Raw genomic sequence first — 16,619 nt, 5'->3', positions numbered from 1 at the left:
TTCAATTCACTATTTCATGTCTAAAATCACCTTTCTACTCATTTCAACCTAATTTTTATGCTATATCCTTCAAGGTCAACTCTAGTCAAACTGGGGCATTTTATCAGTTTCTTATAGTCATTCTTGGGTTCTAATCATCTATCTGTCATCTTGGACATTGCTCTATTCTAATTTTCTCATGTCTAGCCAGTTTTTGCATCCCCTTACCTCATTTCAATTTCGATCCCGAGAGGGCAGAAATACTCTATTGCTGATTGTTACAGCTATTTATTTCTTAGGAGCATTTGTTTGACCTTATCACTTGCTCTTGGTCTATTCACTTTGCTAGGTGTTAAAAATTCTTTTTGGATCCTAACATCATCTTCCTAATGTTCAGTACTACCGCTATCAGGCTGTGCATTTAGGACTTGCTATCTATTTCTGCATTTCATTCTTTGGAATCAAACGTCTATATCTATCACCGCTTACTTGGCTTTCTATTTTCTTTGACATAATGTGTTCCCAGATCGATCACACATTAGTCAAAGAGGGGCAAATGTAATCACCTAAAAATGGTCATCTAGACTATTATCCCCCTTCTCAGCATTTTGGCTAAATTAATTTAATCACTTACCTAAGCCAAATTGCTAATAATCAATTTATTTGATTATAACCTATAGTTTGACTATGCTATCCTAAGTTCATTATTTGATTAAAAGAACATGTCCCCTTTTAATTAAATAAAAGACCCCATTCTTCTAACCCACTTAAAGTGCACACATAAAGTCCTTTTTCTATTTTACAATTAAAAGAAAAGGCTTGTGAGACTTTTGTCTTATGTGACAAGTCAACTTATATTCTATTGGTTGATTTGTGTGTGCACATGGATCACTCCTATTTTCAAATTCCACCGTTGATCATCTACTATCTTCATCTTGATCTCTACCGTCCATACATCTTTAAAAGGGAGAGAGCTTTCCCCCTCAATCAATCCATCTTTTGAATATTGTTATGCTGCAAGTTTTTTAACAGGTTTCTTTGGAGCTTTGTGGAGAACTTCTCTTTCTTGTCTACATTCTCTCATCCATGGCATTCTAGCTTAGCTTAACTTTCATCTTTACATGTAGCTTAATCTCACATAGCTTAATAATGGTATTGTAACATTCTCATACATGCTTAGAATAGCTGCACTTTTCATATTCATTCTAGTTTAATCTTTAGTTGCATTGCATTCTTGAGGAACTCATTGTAGACACTTGCATTCTTGCTCTTGTCTCAAAGAACCTCTCATTGCATGGTTTACTAGCAAGAAGTACATTTCTAAGGCTTGGCTAAGAGCCTTCATGCTTGAATACTAACTTCTTGCACTCCGTGGATAGGGAGCTCTAAGCCGGCATTCAAACATTCCAACTCATGGAATCGTTTGGATAGAATGGTTTAGAGTGTGACACAATCTAGTGTACACTATCCAGGTTGCAAGTTCTTCTATGCGGAATTGGAGTACATACTCCATCCACTTAGTGAAGTGTAATCGGTTAGGCTCAAAAAAAGTTGAAGACTTGGTTTACATTCATGCCAACTTGCGTCTTTTGTCACATAAGGAGGATTACTACAAGGGGCAACCAAGCTTTGAGATGTAGCCCTTGATTGTGCCAACTTGGATTCAATGGTTTGGGATCTTACTAGACTCATTGCAATCATAGACGATGATGATGATGACATCACGACACATTGTGCATCTAGTACAAGTGGAACCACTTTGGGTTCAAATGATCTTGAACTTGCTATGATTTGAGATGATGAGGATTGTCATGAGAATCCTTATGATTTTGATTACTGAATCCTGAACATGGAATCATGAACTAAAATTTGATTTTGTAATTGTAATGATTTTTTGATTTGCATTGGAATCATAAACATAGATGTATATGATATGTCTTATTAGTTATTTCAACTTGAATATTTGTGAACTATCAGTTGGCATTTAATATTTACCTTGATTAATGATGAAGTATCATACTATCAAATGATTTAATTTGTATATTTCTTGCATTTGTTTGCATATATATACATATGCATCCGAAACCCCCCCAAAAAAAATTGCACATCCGAGCACCCGATTCTCGCAGCCACACCCGCATCTGCATTTGCACCTGATTCGACAACTTAGCTAATAATGGCTTGTGACTATTTTTTGGATTTATTTGTTTATCTTTTGTTAGGGCTAGCCATTGACTAATTATAGTACTCCGTGAGGTTACCCATGTTGTTGGTATGTGATTGTCATTCATGCCTATGGTTGATTATAGTGGTTGTTATCCATGGCCACTATTAATGGTGGTTGCTCTTGGGTTGCATTCATCTTCATGACTTCATAATTTTCTTTGTGGATATGTATATGGATATCAAAGTAGTCACTATCTAAATGCCCATCCTTTAGGAAATGGTTGTATTTGTCCAAAGCATCCTTTTGCATTTCTCACAATGATATATGAAACTTTAATGACATTGATAAGGAATTTTAGAGAGCATATTGTTTTTATAAATTTCCATGGCACGTCCACTAGAAAATGAACAAATGTTGTCAGTCTTATTTGTTTGTTGTATTGTAATGTTCTTTTCTAGTAGTATGGTATTTCATGGACCTTGTTGGAATTCTATCGTTAGCAACAATTTCTGCCACATCCATTAACTCTTTTTATGGGACAATGAACAACAATTATGACATTTCACCTTTTATATTGGTTCTGTTCTCATCAACATTTTTCAATTTTGTATTCTTCCTATATGTTTTTAAATTTTTGGGGTGTTGCCAACCATTTTGGTGTTATTGTCCTTTGGTTGAGCAACCTTGCTTTGATTCCCTTTGTCTTCCAGTGTGCTAATCCCTTTGCTTTTGGTAAAATGGGTGGTCCCTATTTATCCTTCACTTATCAATGCAGGTCTTGATCTTTGCATTGGAATCTGCAAGCCATTAGAGGCAATCTATGAATTCATGTTTGCTTGGTGTTTGGTCTTTATCATTATTGGCTTTCCTCATACCTGCCATCAAGCTCTTTCTTTACTAATGAGCTCTACCCTTAGACTACTTAGGTTCTCTTGCACTGCTAGTTTTGTGATTTACGTTTATCAGTCACATTGTTTTCAATTGTCCTCTCATTGGCAATCTTATCTCTCTATTTCCCATAAAAAAATGTCACTTCTTTAACATTGAGTCTACTTTCCACAACTTTGTAGTCCACTTCATGTCCCATTTATTTTTTATTTTCACCTCCCAACACAAAGTGTAGGACAACTATAGATGGACAAGATGTTGATGAATTGGCAATTCACACAAATATATTGGTATTAATCATGTTTGGAAAATAATGGCAAAATATAGAGATATAAATTTCACTATATTACATCCAATGGAATTAACATAGATATTTTGGGAAGGTGTTGTACACATGCATAGAGAAATATTTTATATTAATTTTGTAGCCCTTGTTCATGTGGGATGCCACACATTGGGGATAACAATATTTTACCAGGCATGTATAATGTGACATTGCAATGTATGTAATATTAGTGTATAAGGATCACTGTGGATGCCATTACATTTTTCTATAATAGAGTTTAATTGTTTGCAAATTGATTGGACTAGGGAATTTTCTGCATGACTTTTTGTAAGCATTTTGGCTATATGAAAAAACCTTACCTTATACGGTAAAAAATGAGAAGTTAAATGAAAATTAATGGTGACACGAACCCTTGTTTGACAAAAAATGAATGAAAAGAGGCCTCTGGTCATCTATTTATTATTTTATAGAAGCCCTCAGAAGGACAAGGTTACTCTTATCTAGGAAACCATTATAAAATTTGTAAGATATAAACAGATTTGGCAGGAACAATATCAATTCTTAATAAGGTAGTCAATGGATCATCCTGTGTAGTGGAATGGTTGTGTATTCCAATGGTTGTAAAACATTAAGAGATTATTGGGGAAGGGAATACACTGTTCAGAAAAGCTTGATCATCGAAACTGGGGATATAAAGAAATTTAACATAAATGCTGATGACACAGTGAAGGAAGATTTTTCCATACAGGAGCTGATTGACAAAATCTTTCTTGAACATCAACAGGAAGTTGCGAAACAGTTTGTTATGGAACCAGAGGAAGAATTAAGTGCCTTTAGACAGTACCAGTTCCTCAAGTCAATCAGTTTAAGGCCTTTCTAATTAGAGGGAGGCTAGATAGAATGCTTCAAACAAGAAAATGGTACTTGGTCCAGGAGAACCCAGATTTTATCATCTTGCTGGATGAGGGCTGTACGCACAGTTACATTTCTCCATCAGTAGATTCAGCATCATAAAAATGGGGTCATGTTGTGAATTCTGAATTTGTCTTTTCAGTGGCATGAGATTTTAGTTAATAGATGAATGCATGAGTGTAAATATATGCTAGAGAAGCAACCCTATTAGTAGATGTTTTATTCTTATGATTGTTGATAGCATCGTAACATGCTTATCCAATATTAGCTTCAAATTTTAATATCTGCCACCTGTGTGCTTTTTTGTGATGGTTGAATCTTGTGCCCTTGTCATGGCCTTGCATTGCAGAATATCAATGGGTTAAAACTTTTTTATTTCCTTTTATGCTAATTCATTTCCTTGAAGCATAAACTGTATGGCACAAACAACAGATTAGAAACTTGAAGCATTAATCAACATTTTCCTTAAAAGACGGCATGTTTCCTGCAGGGATTTGGATGTGTGGGGTATAATACGTGCCTGAAATTCATCAGAATGGGTGGGAAGTCAACTAAATTTAGCTTCTTCAGGAAGCCAACAGCTCCTTCAAAAATTGAAAAGAAAATGGTTGAGGCTCTGAGGAAAAGAGCAGCTTCTGGAGGAAGCACTGTGAAATCATTCAATAGCATCATCATGAGATTTCATAAAATTGATGAGAGTTTTGAAAAAGTACGAGATGTGTTTCAGAAGTTCGGTGAGTACCTGCTATAGATTTGATATTGTCATGATCTTCTATTCCTATTTTATTTATAATTTGTTTTGTAGTTATTTTTCTGTGTTATCTAGAGAGTTCATTTACTTTCAACCTTCAATTTTATCCTTTATAGCAATGTGATCATAAGAGAATGAATTGGATATTACTTTTCATGCTCTATTATAACTTATTTTCAATTGATATTGATCAGTGTGTTGATAGGGGAAGATGGACTATTATTATTGTTAACAAACACTATGCTAATCCTAAAGGCTGATTTAATAGGTATTCAATGATTGTTCCTCGTTCTCTATATTTTATAATGGGGCATTCACTCTGAATTTCCTTTGACAAAGCTTCTAATATGGTATTTAAGGATTTTCTAGTCTGCAATGAGATGTCAGGACTCATGTTGGCCTCTGTTTAGATTAAAGGATTGAATCTTCAGACAGTTTGTACCTATGTCACTTGGACAATAAGTTGCAATTACTCGTTTGACATTTTGTATACCTGCATATCCATTTCTACTTTTGGTTCTTTAGTATAACTATTCTATACTCTGTTCACTACTAAAAGAACTCTTTTCAACAGGGGGCAGCATGTTCTTGGTACTTGATCTGCATTTTGGTGTAGGTTTGAAGTACTCTTTGCTGTGGTTCCTCTGTGCGAAGTCGGTGGCTGTGTGATGGAAGTGTGGAGTTTTTGATTCTTTTATTTGGGCGGGTTTAGTATTGGGGTGCTGAGATAGAGTTTGTCTTTTTCCTTCTCGTGTGGGTAGTGAGTTGCATTTCTCCTGTCACCCCTCTGGTGTTGGTTTTGTGTGCTTGTTCATAGGGTTTTTTGTGGTGTGTTTTTGGGTGGGGGTTGTGCATGGCAGCCCAAAGAAGTTCTTTTGGAGGACCGAGCATGTTGTTCAAAAATGATGTGATGGGAGGTGGATCTTCTACATGCACATTTGAATTTCTCTTGGCATGTCTTTGGTATTGGTTTTGTGCGCTTGTTCATAGGGTTTTGTGGTGGGTTTTTGGGTGGAAGTTGTGCATTGAAGCCCAAAGAAGTTCTTTTGGAGGACCAAGCACGCTGTTCAAAAATGATGTGATGGGAGGCGGATCTTCTACATCATAGTTGGAAAACTCGGTTTTGGCAATATCTCGGCAAGCTCAAAATTTCTGAAAAACTCGGAATCACCAATAACTTGGTAAAACAATCGGCAATAAATCGGCACTTTTATTGAACATTTAAACATATATAATTTTTATAGATATATATTAATATATAATTATGAAGACTTTAAATAAATATATTTGTTCTCTATAAGGAATTTATAACTAATAAATGCTGTTAATAAACAATGCATATGCATATTAGCATTAAGAATAAATATAGAATATTATAATTTATTAGATATACAGTTATTAATTTATACTAATTTATAACTCTCTATAATGAATTTATTAATATACAATATTATACTACTTTATTATTAATATAGTGTTATAAATCTGTATTATACAGTATTATAAATTTACAAAACCAGTTCAAGTAAATTAAAATTTGTATATTATAAACTTTTCTATAAACTCGCGATCATCAATTCATAACTTATAGTTATATAAATTTACAACTTATAGCTCTCTAAAAATATATATAGTGATGCTGATGTGTATATAGGAGCATAATAGTGATGTGTATATGAGGAGATTTGACTACTATGCATTGACTTTCCAAGTCATTCTTGGGGATGAAATTTGGCATAGTTACACAAATTTACATTAAATTTCCAAAAATGTTTTCCATAACTTGTTGAAGAGCAAAGCCATTGTGTATCTTGCAATTAGCACTCCATGTGATAGCATCTTTGAGACATATCATTGAAATAGATCTTGTGTCTGAATCTGTGCATCTATGTTTTCTCAACAGTTTGAATTTGTGTGCCTTAAGAGTCCTCAATAACCACACCTTTCCTTAGCAGCCATCACAACCCTTTTGTTAGCCGTCATGGCCTGTGGGAAAATGAAAAAACTCTAAATGTTTTTAGAAAACTTTATTGTTTTCAAGTTGACTTAATCAGTGGGTTTTCGACCCAAAAATCGTAAAAATTGTGATTGTTTCATCTCAAATGCAGTGCGAGTTTTTTAAAATGTCATTGGCGATTATATTGGCTAGCAGTTTTGCTCACAATATCTCGTGATATTAGCGATATATCGCAGTTTTTTAAAACTATGTTCTACATGCATGTGTAAAAATCCCTTATACAGTGCAAGTGGTGTAGATATGGGAGAATATCTTTCTCAAGTTGGGGCTTGTAAGCCTATGAAATGAGTGTATAGCTAAGAGGGAGGCTAGACTGGTTCTGGAAATTTTCCCCTGATTCTGTTGAAGAAGAGATTGAGTATTTATAGAACCATGCTCTAATCTGCAAATTCATGGGAATTTGTGTCTCATTGCCTTTTTGGAGTCATGGGCCAGGTGCGCATGGGATCTAGAAGGAGAAACGAAAGTGATGTTGGCTACCAATGGTTATTTTCCTTGTGGTGTTCCCATGCATGTTAGATAGAAATAGGGCTTTCAAAGGGAGACCTATTTTTATAATTAGGTTGGTTTATTATCAAGCCATAGCATGTTGGATTCAACCCTACAAGGGAGCTTCCGTGAAGAGTTCCAATATGGGTGAGACTCACATGGTTCCCCTTGGAATTCTAGTGAAAGGACATTTCAATTTGATTCTTGCGTAGCATGTCAAGCCAGTGGGTCTTTGACAAGATTATGGAGAAAAAGGTAATCACTTGTGCTAGTACTTGTGTCGAAATTGTTTTGATCAAGCTTTAACCTAATTCTGTAGGAATTTAGTTGGGTTCAACCAATTGGATTCAACAATTAGACTATGAAATTTCATTGTTTTGTTGCCAGATTTGTCATGAATATGGGCATTTACAGAAAATGTGTCGTAAATCTAAATCTGCAAGAAATTCTAGAGAGGGGCCAATCAATTCACCTCCTAATCTTGATAAGGAGAAGGCTCCAATAGTGGAAGATAAGGTAGGCTTTGTTACAAGTAACATGAATCTTTGCAAAGCCATAGGCCCAGGTCGGGCATAATGCATTGGCAGTGAATATATAATGTTAAGGCAAATCACCCAGACATTCATCCAAGAAGATCAGCATGGTCAAGATGAGGGTTTGCATTGATATTCATTAAACTACAGGTACATCCCTGCATGATAAGAGAAATAACGATCAGTAATAAATGAGTAATAAAAAGAGTTTAAATTGAGCCAGCTCATGGTGGTCCAATGTTTAGATCTTGTTGTCTACTCGAGCAGTGGGTTGACATTCTAAATACCAGGATGCTCAGTGGTTGGATAGGGTGTCCCATGTCTATTTCTGGGTAGGGAGGGCCTTTCTCGGTTGAGATTGTGTGGGGATATTTAAGGGTTTGCGGTTGGGAGGTTAAGCCCCTGACAATGCTTCTTCTTTCCACCAGATGCCAAGGCTTGCACAAGACAGAGATACAATCTGCATTCAAATATCTTCTGGTAATAGGTATTTTACTTTATATTTGTAATCTTAAGTTGAAGAAATGTTAGATGGTTAATATCATTTAATCAATTATTCCCTTTAATGCTTAGAAATTATTTTCCTTATAAATGTATTAGGAAATTAGTGAAATCAATTGATTTTGAATTTGAACATGAAACGTAATTGCCTGTATGAGATAAGCCTACTAGGTGGTTGTTATAACTGTCCTCCATTCATGTGAATATGAATATAAACGTATCTTTTGTTTATTTTTAATAGTCATAATTAGCAATGGGAAAAATGGTTATTACAGTGGTTTTGTTACCCTAAATGGTATTGGTTATTATGATACGGTGGTATAACCTTTGTGCCCTAAGCGATATATGTGGACTAATCCATGGTTTTGCAGTTGTTGCCCTAGGAGGATTCCGTTTTGGAATTCAGGGTATTGCAAACTTAAAATCCTCAATTTAGTTTTATTTGATTATGCCCTTCAATTGTTAGTTATGATATTTCAGTTAAACTGATTATAACCATTAATCTCTTTCACATGAATATGTAAAATAGCTATTATAAGTACCTTCTCATGAATGTGAAGTAGTAACTGTGTTTCGATGATATGCTAGTCGTTAGCTAGGGCCCGAGAAAAGGGGTTGTTATAGTTTTGTTCTCGGATTCGTCATGAATATGGCCATTTGCAACAAATGTTTCCTAATTCTAAATTGTAGGAAATTCTAGAGAGGGGCCAATCAATTCACCTCCTAAGCTTCATAAGGAGAAGGCTCCAATAGTGGAAGATAAGGTAGGCTTCGTTCCGGTTAGAACTTGCAATGAGGGAAGAGGGCATAAAAGGACCCTTACAAGCAATCTAATGAGATCTTCAATAGGTTTGAGGCATTAGATGATTCAGAGCGATTTGATGGGGCTACTGCTAACATGCCAAGCAGTTAGGATCTTTTGGTTATAGGAATTCTAGATAAGGATCGGTTAGAACTTGCAATGAGGGAAGAGGGCAAAAAAGGACCCTTACAAGCAATCTGATGAGATCTTCAATAGGTTTGAGGCTTTAGATGATTCAGAGCAATTTGATGGGGCTATTGCTAACATGCCAAGTGGTTAGGATCTTTTGGTTATAGGAATTGTAGATAAGGATCAACGTATAAATATTTAGGTTGGCGAAGGTACAAATGAACATAGATGCACCACTAGGAGCTTGGACAATAGTAAAGCCAATTGGACGTATTGAAATATAAGATAAGATAGGTTTTGCAGGCTTTGGGTCGCCTTGGGGGAAAGATTTACAAGAGGACAATGAAGGCAATGATACTTCTTCTATGTTTTGTATTCATCAAAAGACCTTGAAAATGCGCCCCCCCCAAGAAGATCATAAATATGGGTAGGAAGAAGGATCAAGAGAAAGTTGGTTGAAGAGACATTGGTGGAGTCTAGTTTTCTGAAAACCATTGACTCTCACTTCTCTACCTCTCAAAAATGATTGTGATAACATCCCTAGACAAAGGGTTATTCAATACTCAATTGGATTTTGTTCTCTTGATGTGGTTTTTATTCAGGAGACCAAGTTATATGTTGATGGTATGCTTAGCAAGGTGTCTAAAGTTTGGCCTAGATATAATTGCCAATGCATTGGGGCTTAGGGTAACTATGGAGGCATGGCTTTCTTGTAGAATCCACATACGCTGGCCCCAACTTGGTGGATTTCTAGCAGGGCTTCTATCTCTCTAGTGGCCAAAAGTTGTGATAGTGGGGAGAATCTTCTTTTAACTAATGTTTGTGCTCCAACTAAAATTTTGGAGAATTTGTTTGTTCGCTCTCTTGCTCCTTTACTACCTTGGATATTGATAGGTTATCTTAATGCCATCTCATGCTTGGAAGAGAAGAGGGGAGGAAACCTCAGACTTGATCCTTCCACGAGGCTTTAATATTGTGTTCTTGAAGCTAGTAGATGAACCATTAGTGTGATGTTTACTTGAAATAATAGAAGCCATAGCAGAGAGATTAGATAGATTCTTAGTCTCTTGCTTCTAGATGGAAGATAGTTGGACTACTAGCTTAGAGATTTTAGATTGAAGAGGTTCAAACCATTGGTCAATCAAGCTTCTGCTACCAAGTTCAAGTGTCTAGGAATCCCTCTTTGAAACTTTAGCTTATGTGGCTTTGGGATCCTTCCCTGAATGATCTTATGATTGATTGGTGGAATGAGAGAAGGCCTGCCTTGGTACTACAATGTTCTCATTTGCCAAGCAATTGCAATATATTAAGTTTAAGATAAAAAGGTGGAATCAGGCATGTTTGGGTAATATATTCATGGCTAAAACGAATGTTAATTTGCAGGTTGAAGCTATTACTTGTCAGATTAAGGATTAAGGATTATCTTGTGCTTTGTATAGAGAGGAAGCAGCTGTGAGAAAGGAGCTGGAGGAGTGTGAGCTTCAAGAAGAGATCTAATGGAAACAAAAGGCTTGAGTGGATTGGCTGCATGTTGGGAACTAAAATACCAAGTTCTTTCATAATAGAGTTAAGGATGGAAGATAGGAGAGTTGTATTACTTCTCTTATTTCATCAGATAGGGATCCTCTCTCTTCACAAACAAAGACTACTTAGGAAGCCACTAGATTCTTTGAGAATTTGTTTCCTGAGGATTCTACTCTTGGTAGCGTGGAGGAAGGATTAGTGCTTGATAGCATTTCCTCCATAGTCACTAATGAAATGAATTAAGAACTTATCAAGCCTATATTACCATCTGAGGTTGATTCAGTTGTGTTTGGAATGAGGAAGGGGAAAGCTTTAGGACTAGATGGTTTCCCTATTAAATTTTGGGAAATTATTTAGATGGATATATTGAAGTTGTATAGGAATCCTTAAAGAACACACAAATGCTAAAGGTCTTGAATGTTACATTTCTTGCTCTTATTCCAAAAAAGGAAGGAGCCAATTATCTTGACACCTTTAGACGTATAGCATTGTGTAATGTGATTTATAAAATATTACAACGTTAATTGTTGAGAAGGCTTAAGCCATGGTTAGATAGATTAATCTTTTAATTGAAAGGTAGTTTTGTGTCTAGCATTGGTGGAGAGGAGTTTAGAAACACACTTGTATTTATGCCAATTCATTGGTTGATTTTTGGAACAATTTGGGCAAACCCACTCCTAAGACTTCCTTTCTTAAGGTGGCTTGGGATATTGGGTCTTGCTTTATTATTTGGTAGTTGTGGCTTGAAAGACACCAAAGGATCTTTCAAGATAAGAGTGTGTTGGTGAAACAAGTTTTATTTCGTGTGATGGATATGATACAAGAAAATTTGATGGCTAAATGTGATCTTTGTATGACTATAGGTCCTGGAGATGGTTTTTTTGGGAGGCAACAGGTAAGGTGTTGTTAGGCTAAATAGAAGGCTCAACAAGATGGTAAGTGGTTTCCTCCTTTGGTAACACTTAAGGTCAATGCTCATGGGTCTTCTAGGGGTAATTCAGGGGAGGTCCTTGGGTTGGAGAAGTTGGTAGGGATATCTTTGGTAATGCTATTTTCTTATTCTCTGTGTATAAGAGCCATTATACCAAACAACTACATTGAGGCTTTGGCCTTTCTCTTAGCTCTTGAGACAGGGTTTGTTGTTGGATGGAACAAGATTACTTGTGAGTTAGATTCTCAGGTGGTAGTGGATATGTCAATAGGTAGAAGATGGGTGATGTGGATTGGCATTTGGATATGGTGAGTTGTCAAATTCTCAGTATTAGAGACTCTTTCGAGTTTGTTTCCTTTCACCATGTTCCCTGTGAATGAAATAGGGTTGCTGATTGTTTGGCCAAGTGGGCTTCAGAAGGATTGGATGGTTGGAATGTAGGAGATTGGGGTCAGTTTCCCTTGGAGTATAATCAGGATTTGGAAAGGATTGTTAGGGAGGACAAGATGGGCTAGTTTTGACTCTTTTGGGGTCCCTCTTTGTTGGAGCTTCTATTTATATTCTCTCCTAGGGGCTTGTTGGCCCTTCTTGTATTGTCTTTCTTGATTTAATAAGTTTACCCCTCCTCCCCCCTTTTAATTAAAAGAGCTCTTTTCTCTCTAATTCCACATGTTAGTTGCAAAACTTCTATTTCTAGTTTTGGTTCTATTTGCATGCTAACAACTATGTTGTGTCTATTATTAACTGAGCCGTTTCTACTTTTGTTTATGTTTACATAACTATTCTATTCTACCTTTTGCTCTTTATTTCTGCATATATATTACCAGATCTGCAGTTGGTTTTTTATTTTTTTGCAGTTATAGTTGCTTTGGTTTCTAGAGTGGCTACAAATTGTGTCAATGAAAGATATATTAATGATTGTAAATCTCCTTGAAAAGTTAAATGTTAATGAATCTTTAAATGTTTGGCATTAAGGTTTTGGTATGAAATTATCATAAGCAAAATCTTTCTAATATCCTTGCACATAGAAGTGTATGGTAGATTTGCCATGGAGCTTTTGCAGAGTCATAGGATGGAGGTTGCCACCCTCAAATAGAAAACAATGAATCTTCAAGATTTGTTAAAAAATCAAGGCCAGATGCATTCCAAGCCATGATGGTGATAATTATATAAACATAAAAAGGTATCCATGGGCGAGTATGGATAGTTCATCATTGAACTATACATTTGATCTTTAGAGTCTAGACTAACAGGCATACCCCAACAAACCTTAACATTTCAAATCTTTCTTTCTTAGCTTTTTTTATTTCCTCAGGAACTAAAGTCTAGATATATGCTTGTTGAAGTGTCCACATTTTCAAGGTTGATTCATATTTTGTACTCCATCAAAAGTCCTCAGATTTTAAGATACATAATGATTTGGATTCTAGTTTTAATTTAGAGGAGGCAACTGTATTCTCCTTCCATAAGGAGGATGTTTGAGAGGCATCATTCTTGATGAATACATCCAGAGGTCCTTCTTTTGAGGAAGACATCCCCTTGCCCATTGTTCCCCATGTCTTGAGAGTGGCAGGTGACATCCCTTTCATGTTCATAAGTCCCCCAGGTACAGGACATGCCCACTGGGTGACATTGGATTCTTTACAGTCATTGCATTCGATCTTTTAAAATCTCCGTTGTCTAGATATTTAGTTGGATAAGTGACTAATTTTTAAACAAGTCATTTGTTATAAATTTGTAGTGTCACTAGTTTGGGAAATTGCATCTACTTTAAGGTTAATATTGTCTTTTCTCTACCTTTGACAATATATCTGACTCATAATTTCACTAGAAAAACAATATTTAAAATAGAAAAGCTTGATGTGAATAATGGTAATTGCTTTCTACAGATAAAGATTCTAATGGAACAATAGATGTACAAGAATTGAAAGACTGCTTCCATGAGCTTCAAGTTGCATTCACTGACGAGGAAATAACAGAATTCCACCACATATGTGATATGGATGAAAGTAAAGGAATTCAGTTCAACGAGTTTATTGTTGTACTTTCTCTTGTCTATCTCCTGGAGGAGCCTGATAATCCTAATTCTGTATCCATACAAGACTTGTACAAAATCAAGCTTTTCTGAGCAGAGCAACAAAAGCTTGCAACATTGCCTTTGTTATTCTTTTCATTTGCATTAATATAAGAGAAATCAGAAAATATTTACTGCGAATATTGATGATGTTCACCCCACTTACCATTCCATGGTTGATAATTTTTTAGCTATTACTAATTTACCTTTTTCTGTTGAGCTTTCTTTAACACAAATCAATCAGAAATCACGAATTGCGTTACCAGATCTCGAGGCCACTTTTGATACTATTGTTGATACATTTGTATTTTTTGACAAAGACGGTGATGGTTATGTTAGCAAGACTGAAATACTTAATGCTATAAATGAAGCTCCTCAGGGAGGAAAAGCTGCAGACCGGATTGGCACAAGAAGATTTGGTTTGTATCTACTATCGTCCATTATTCATTATGCTTTTCTATATTTTTAAATTATAAGATCTCTCATAAATGATATGAGACTTCAGCAGCTATGCATAAGTTTTCAAATCTTCATTTCTTGTTTCTTTCTTATCCTTTTGATCTTGTTACAGAAGAAATGGACTTTGATAAAAATGGAATGATTACATTCAAAGAGTTTCTATTTGCATTTACACATTGGGTTGGAGTGGATGACGATGATGATGAACAGTAACTTATGATGGGGGTATGGATTTTCTTTTCCTTGTTCAAGTACCTAACAAGGATCTAAGTCCACATGTTTCAAACAAGAGAAGCATAACAATTGGTGGTACACAAAAAACTTGCAAAACCTGTTGGGAGCAATATTGAATCGATTTCCATTCATTTCATGTTGTTCTTTTTGGCATCTTAAAAGGCTTTATAGGCATGGATGCTATGTGCAAAACTGTATCATTGATCCTTGTGCATGTGTGAATTTTTGTGAGAAATTTTCAAAGCAATGTTTGGCATCTTAGATTAATTGGGATCCCTCTCTCTGAAGAGATTTTCTGTACTTTCCTGGTGGAATCTTATTGTGAAACATAATCAGTCTCTGATATACTGAACCTGAACATAAACAAGTGTAATTGTTAGGTTTGTCCCGTTTAGATATCAAAACTGTAAAGCTATATATATGAAAATAATGAAACCCTTATATTTGGGTATTTAGCAAGTTTTTATTAGTAATTTAAGGCCTTGCATGGAGGCGCACAAAAATCAATTTTTTATAATGTAGACTTGTTTGTGAGGTAAATTGAGGTTCATGCATTTATTAAAAAGTTGTGTTCTTTATCATTTTCTGTGATTAATCATTGGAGGAAGCTTATTGTCTTTTAAGTTGTGTACAGTTATTATCATTCATTGGGAAAGAGTGAAATAGCTGGAAACTAAGAAGAAATAGCTGGAAACTAAGATTAAAATTTCTTTAAGAGCATGTGAAACTATTGTGATTTTTCTCTTTGTTGCACCCATACTCTAAGCATTCCCATGGGAGCTTAAATATTGTAAGTCCCACATGATTAATGTAATCAGACACTAACCAACAATGCATAACATACCGTGGGGATGCATGTATACACTAGTCCTACTTTTTAATTTTATTTTTGCAATAGAAAAATTCAATGTAATGTCTTCTAGACTTCAACACTTTCTAATCACCCAGATCTCGTAGTAGGCAGGGGGAGAACACAGTGCTTCCAACCACACAACTAATATAGATAAATGCAGTAACATATGAAATGGTGACAAGCCAGATAGAATATGAAAGTGGCAAAGCCAGTCTAATCAACCACTCTTCAATGCACTGAGTAATATGAATGCAAACAACAAAGCTAGCCTATCAATGCCTTTTTGGTGCACTACATGTATGCAATGCAAAGCTACTAATTTCTTATCCTCACCCAGATCTTGTAGTGGGCAGGGGGAGAACACAGTGCTTCCAACCATACAACTAATATAGATAAATGCAGTAACATATGAAATGGTGACAAGCCAGCTAGAATATGAAAGTGGCAAAGCCAGTCTAATCAACCACTCTTCAATGGACTGGGTAATATGAATGCAAACAACAAAGCTAGCCTATCAACACCTCTTTGGTGCACTACACGTATGCAATGCAAAGCTACTAATTTCTTATCCTCACTTGGATTAAAATAGTCTAATAGTCTATATCTAGCTTGTTCATATGCCAAATAGGCTAAATGTAAAAAAATTATAGTTACTTGCAGTAAACTATTGAACTTACAAAAGGATAATTATTTGATGAAAGGCTGGTACTGCTACCATCTGGGGTTTGCAAGATTATATAAAATGCATTGCAGAACAACATTTTGAGAAATAAGCTACTGGTGTAAGCTGATACAAAGTTCTGATTACAACATAAAACTGAAGTAACATCCACAATGAGATCAAATAACATATGGGTAAACAATATATTCAAGTGCCCGACAGGAAGACTACCTTTATAAGTTGAAACAAGAGGCCGATGTAGGATTGGTGTCACTTTGTAACTGCTGTTGTACTGTTAAACAGGTCTGATGCAATCTGATAACATGCTGCAAACTTCTTTTGTATGCTGATGCAAAACCCCTAAAAATGAAGGAAACACACCATACGTTAATAAAGCAATTGAAACACTTCAAAGACTGCTAAACAGAT

At 35.6% G+C, this 16,619-nt stretch overlaps 1 protein-coding gene across 4 annotated transcripts in view; it reads left to right on the top strand.

Moving 5' to 3' along the window:
• The window catches only part of LOC149578636 (Calcium-binding EF-hand family protein), a 55,039-nt gene extending 39,904 nt beyond the window's left edge, over nucleotides 1–15,135 (top strand). For all 4 annotated transcript variants that reach the window (XM_089830534.1, XM_089830543.1, XM_089830540.1 and 1 more), the window contains 4 exons: nucleotides 4,723–4,966; nucleotides 13,799–13,998; nucleotides 14,228–14,402; nucleotides 14,555–15,135. In XM_089830534.1, the coding sequence (XP_089686660.1) occupies nucleotides 4,768–4,966; nucleotides 13,799–13,998; nucleotides 14,228–14,402; nucleotides 14,555–14,655 (675 nt within the window). In that variant the 5' untranslated portion in view covers nucleotides 4,723–4,767 and the 3' untranslated portion in view covers nucleotides 14,656–15,135. The remainder of the gene's footprint in view (nucleotides 1–4,722; nucleotides 4,967–13,798; nucleotides 13,999–14,227; nucleotides 14,403–14,554) is intronic.
• Nucleotides 15,136–16,619: the final 1,484 nt, after the last annotated feature.

This window comes from Cupressus sempervirens, chromosome 1 (assembly GCF_028749045.1).
Source record: "Cupressus sempervirens isolate cs-2001-9-10 chromosome 1, ASM2874904v1, whole genome shotgun sequence".
Classification (NCBI taxonomy): Eukaryota; Viridiplantae; Streptophyta; class Pinopsida; order Cupressales; family Cupressaceae; genus Cupressus; species Cupressus sempervirens.
The sequence above is the reverse complement of the archived record's forward strand: the minus strand, read 5'-3'. Positions and strand labels throughout refer to the sequence as shown.